At 36.4% G+C, this 6,000-nt stretch overlaps 1 protein-coding gene across 1 annotated transcript; it reads left to right on the forward strand.

Moving 5' to 3' along the window:
* Nucleotides 1-4,194: 4,194 nt before the first annotated feature.
* LOC102916577 (olfactory receptor 5B2-like) lies at nt 4,195-5,175 on the forward strand. The gene has a single exon (XM_006994224.4). The coding sequence runs from the start codon at nt 4,195-4,197 to the stop codon at nt 5,173-5,175; it is 981 nt and encodes a 326-aa protein (XP_006994286.4).
* The last annotated feature ends 825 nt before the right edge of the window (nt 5,176-6,000 follow it).

The following is a 6,000-nucleotide window of genomic DNA, read 5'->3' on the forward strand; positions in this document are numbered from 1 at the left end:
CAAGCTGATATAGGTAGATCTTTATAGACAATTAATTACTGCTTTTCTTGGTGAATAGAATGAAGTCCTGAGGATGTCCTCCTGGGCAGCAATTTCTCTGTGGACTTTGTGCATGTCCAAGTCCTTTGGATTCAAGACAATGGTGTCTAATATCCAACATGAATCTATAAGACACAATTTTAGAAGGAACAGCCTATGTGTCAAAGGCATTTTGGTATTTATTGAACATAGAAAGTTACTATTTTGTGAAGTTTTATTTTAAGATTGCATATTTATTATAGGTAAGCAACAACATCCAGTTCAAACAAATGCTCAGTTAAAATTAACATTCAAGTTCACAAAGTTGTGCTCCTTCCTCTTAGAGTTGCTGGCCACTTCACAGAGTGCAAACAGACTTCCTTCTATTTTTTTCTCACAGGATCTCCATGTGGCAGGTTGGAGACTATTTTGTAACCCCCACATAATAATCACTTTTTCCTTGTATTTGTCTGTCTCTGGAGAACTTTGGTGTTCAATTAGTCATTAGTAAATAACTTCTTCATCAGGAGTTTTCCTTCTTTGAGAAGGACTTCCAACTGGATCCCAAGTGACACAGTGCCACCTTCCTTAAAGAGTAAGGAAGGTTTCGAGCTTAATCTGTTTTGTTCAGACTGCAGAAACAGAAGATCTGCTGTGTAAAGGTAACTATTTTCCTATAGAATAATCAGTTTAGCGTTCTGGCATCTAATGTCCTCCTGAGTTCATACCTCTTTACCAAGAGTGTAGACATCAGAACTGCTTTCTCTAAAGTAGACAATGGGGGATATTTCCAAATAGAAGATGGTATCATTATCACACTTTGAAATCTATTTTTAAGATAGTGCTTATAACATGGATAACTCTTAGCAAACAAATGAAGGATTGAATGAAGTCTATCTATGAACAACCACTTTCTTGTTTGCTGAGCTTTGTAGCATGTGTTTCTAAAGCAACGTTCTCACAGAACTTTACATGGACTTTTCACAGGCTCATGATCAAGTGTTCTGTTAATATGAAATTTATAGATAGAAGTACAATTTATATTAGGATACAAAAAACACACATCTATAACCACATACACACCAATGTGTTTATATATTCATAGAATAAATAAAGCTTCCATGCAGTCCCACTCTCCTTTACTTTTGAGTTTATCTTTATGCTCCTTTTTGTCTTAAATAAGTTAATATTTGCAATCATTAAGCAGAGCAGTGGCATAAAATACCTATTTTAGAAACTGTTACTAGCTAGGTAGTGGTGGTGCAGCCTTTAATCCCAGCACTCAGGAGACAGGGGCAGGTGGATTTCTATGAGATCGAGGCTAGCCTGGTCTACAAAGTGAGTTCCAGGACAGTAAGGGCTGTTACACAGAGAAACCCTGTCTTGAAAAACAAAATCCAAACCAAACAAACAAAAAGGAAACCGTAACTAATAATAGCAATGGTATTTAACACAATTTTTTAAATTGCTGGTTTAGTCAATTATTTAATTTTACCATCCACTAATGGAATGTGACTCCTCATCTATAAAATACTGTGAATAACCTGTCATAGCTTAATTCTCAAAGATTCACATTAGGCAAATTCAAGGAGAGTACAGTGCATTTTGATAACACATGTATCACACTAAGCATATTTAAATTATATTTAAATGGCATTCTGTTGGCAATTATTCTCAGTTGTGTTTCAAAAAGTTATAATTTCACAAAAATTACAATCTATTTTGAGAGAATTCTTCAAGAAGGACACTGACATTGCCTGTATGGAACATAATATAAGATATAAGATGCAAGAATACAGTCTCATGACAATATCAACAAAAAGTGTGAGGCATTCTCTGGTTCTTCATGTATAGTCTCAGAGCAGGCATCATCAGGGATTTTTTAATTCTTTGTGGGAGCTGCTCTTCAAAACTATTTTCTTTTAAATATTTATCTTTATTTTATGTGCATCGGTGTTTTGCCTGCATGTATGTCTATAAGGGTTTTGGAGTCCCTGGAACTGGAGTTACAGACAGCTGTGAGCTGCCATGCAGGTGCTGGGACCTGAAACCTGGTCATCTGGAAGAGCAGTCAGTGCTCTTAACCACCGAGCCATCTCTCCAGCCATGTCAAAACTGTCTTTGAGGAGGAATTACAAGTATTTCTTATGTAGTTTATTTACCTAAAAGTGGATTTCCTGTGTGAAGTGTGTTATATGATGTGATAGGCACTTGAACATGAGGAAAAATCAGAAGAAGCTTCTCTGGATTTTAATCCAGTATACAACAGGTACTCAAGTGTATGGGAATATGTTTCTTCAATAACTACGAAGCATCTCATATCTTCACTTTTTTCAGAGAAAAATAGGATCTTTGGAGAATTTAGAAGTTATTAAGTAAAAAAGTAATTAAGTAAAATTATTAAGTTCAAAAAACTAAGTTTCAAAATGAGGTATATAGCCTGAAGCTCAGGCACTTTCTGTTGTCTCACATTGGTTTACATTTACAAAATTCTTGGATCATTCTGCACCTTTATTTGTTTCTCTGTCCTTTCTCCATCTTTACCCTTTTCAGTTTCTATTTATTGTTTTGTGGTGTTGGGCAATGAACCCAGGGTCCTGTTCATGGCAGACAAACTCCTTACTAGTATGCTCTGCTCCCTCTCATTGTTCTTATTTATTTATTTTTAGACAGAGTCTGAGTTACTCAGGTTGGACTTGAACCCACTCTGTCACCCTGGTAGGACGGAACTCACAATCTTCCCGTTACTGCTTCCAGAAAGAATGATGTTCTATTATTATACGTTCAGCTCTAGTCTAAATATAATGAGTCACAGAGAAGTAACTTTGTAACAGCAAAATTTATTGTTTAGTTCTTGGGCTCAAATTTAGAATCTTTAGAGTGTGAATCCATAAGACTTAGTACAACAGTGTCTGGCACAAAGAAAAATGTTGCTAGTTCTTTGTTTAGAATTACAAAGAATGGACCAATTTATAGCCAGTCATGGATGGAAGAAAGGTTTATGGGGCCTTACCTGTCACTGTGGAACTACTATGGCTAATTTCAGAAAAAGGGATAAACATTACCTTCAATGTGTATCCCCTGGTAACCCCAGTATGTTACAACGGATAGTCCTAATCCAATGAATCTGAGAGAGGAACAGATAGAGAGGAGGAAGGGTTGAAAACTGTTGAAAGAATATAAGAAATGGTGAGATGAGAGAGTAACAGGAATGACCTATATACATACACATGTGAAATTGTAAGAGAAATAATAAAAGTTGAAAAAATGCAGTCTCTGTACCAATGTGCTCTCTATTTGAAAACACTAAACTTCAATACTTATTTGTCAGCCCCATCATCTTTAAGAACATATATTTGAATATCACATGAGATTTCTTTGTATCAACTTTCCCAGGGACTAATTTGAAGTCTCTGTTCTTTCTAGCTACGATCCAAATGGTAGTGTCTCCTAGAGGTAGTGACTAAGGAATGCATTGAGGGTATATGTTGAAGAGAGCATTAACCTTGTATGCTCATGGATTACATGTGGAGCAAGAGAGTCAGAGACCCAATGCTGAATTATTCTGGTATTAAATTCTTGTTTGCTGAACGATTTATCACATTTTCATCAGATATTTACCATGGATTTTGTAAACTAAGGAAGCTATTTTATAATGAGATTATGTTGAATAAGGTAAGTGGTCAAACCTGAACTAAAACAAGTTATGCTGTAGCACCAGATGGTATTTTAAAATTCCCATTTATTATTCCTTCTGAAACACCATCCTTGTTAATATTTAATATTTGTGAAAGTTTCATTTTGACTAAGAATTTTTGAATTAAAGTTAGACTATTATCTCCATAAGTTGCTTAAGTAATATGGTTCAAATAATTTTTTTCTCTTTCTCATTTTCTCTCTTCAAATAACATGCATATATCTTTGCTTTTGTTAATAAAATCATATATATTTAGAATGGTATAATGGTTGTTCATAGTGTGTTAACTATACTAAGCAGTATTCTGAGCAATTTCAACCTACAACTCACTACACTGTTTTCTTCCCTATTTTATAGTGTGTTTACTTGTGGCGGTTACTGAGAATTGAACCCAGGGCCTCATGTACTTTGGGAAAGGCATAATTCAGCAATCTGTCCATGTCTTTTCTTAATTTTGACAGGTAAAATACAATATCACAATGTTATATGTGACCAACAGCAGTAGAATGAGTACATTTATACTTTTGGGACTAACTGACAATCCAGAGCTGGAAGTCCCCCTGTTCATAACATTCACCTTCATCTATCTCATCACACTGATTGGGAACTTGGGCATGATTGTGTTGATCTGGCTGGACTCCCGTCTCCACACTCCCATGTATCTTTTCCTCAGTAATCTCTCTCTGGCAGACTGTGTTTACTCCTCAGCTGTGACTCCAAAAGTTTTGGCTGGGCTTCTCACAGGGGATAAAGTCATCTCCTATGGGGGATGTGTTACTCAAATGTTCTTCTTTGTGTCTTTTGCCAGTGTTGACTGTTTCTTACTTGCTGTTATGGCTTTTGACAGGCATGCTGCAGTTTGTAAGCCCTTACATTACACCGTAACCATGACTAGTAGTGTGTGTGCTCACATGGTGATTGGCTGCTATGTGTTCAGCTTAGCTGAATCTTTTATCTATACTGGGTTTATCTTTGATCTCTCCTTCTGCCATTCTAATGTAATTCATCACTTTTTCTGTGATATCCCTCCAATCCTGTCTCTTTCTTGCTCTGATATATACATGAATGAGATCGTGCTCTTTATCATGACATCCTTCAATGTCTTTTTTGCTCTGATAGTTATCTTGCCCTCCTATATATTCATATTTATTGCTATCCTGAGGATGCGTTCAGCAGAAGGACGGAAGAAAGCCTTCTCTACTTGTGCAGCCCACCTCACCGCTGTGACCATATTCTATGGAACTATAATCTTTATGTACCTACAGCCCAGTTCTAATCATTCCATGGACAATGACCAAATGGCATCTGTGTTCTACACCATAGTCATTCCCATGTTGAATCCAGTTGTCTATAGCTTAAGGAATAAAGAGGTTCATAATGCCTTAAAGAAAGCCATTGAAAAGATGAATTATGTTCAACACCTAGTTTTAATTAGAAAGTTATACAATTTGCATAATTAATCATTCATCTATTGTGTAGCAGAAAATTCCCTTATTTAGTGACTCAAGAAAATGGTTTACTATCATATATACTTGAGAAGCCCCTTTGTTTTGCATCTGGGCTCACTCATGAGATTTTGTATATTTTGTAACTTCGGCTGAGCTTGGTGTTCCAAGATAGTCTCATTTTCCTTTATTGTTAATGATACTTGGCATTTTCTAGGCAATTTTTGCTCATCTATACTGGATCTCTTATCATTTAGAGCATAATTCACCTGGCTTACTCAACATTTTCAGGCAGTATTCTCATAGACTACTATGTAACTCACATGCTAATTCAAATGTTAAGTAAAACAAGTATGAATTTCCTCCACCACTCTACACCAGGAGATGGCAATTAAGCCTCACCAAGAGTCAAATATGAAGAGGGAGATACCAGTTTTTGAGAAAGAGTATAAGAACAATTTGTCTTTTTGTGATGGCTGGAGCTTCATTAGATCAGAGCTGGTGTGGAAAAATAATGCTAGTCTGCTAACAAATACAAAATATGTTCAAAGTGTAGAGAATAAGAGACTGTGGAGTTCTCAGTCTTAACTGGGATATACATATCAGACTCCTCTTTCCAGGCCTCTAGGATCTTTGTGAAAGAGAGGGCTGGGAGATTGTAAGAGGCAGGGATGATAGACAACATCAGGGAAACAGTGTTTTCCGGACACAGCATGGCAGTTATACATATGCACTCCCAATGATTCTAACAGCATACACAAGATCTGCACAAGTTCAAGCCAGACAAAATCCCAGCATAGAGGGAGGAGGTCAACATGAAATTCCATTACTAGTCAAGGA

The sequence above is a fragment of the Peromyscus maniculatus genome, chromosome 1 (genome assembly GCF_049852395.1).
Source record: "Peromyscus maniculatus bairdii isolate BWxNUB_F1_BW_parent chromosome 1, HU_Pman_BW_mat_3.1, whole genome shotgun sequence".
Lineage (NCBI taxonomy): Eukaryota > Metazoa > Chordata > Mammalia > Rodentia > Cricetidae > Peromyscus > Peromyscus maniculatus.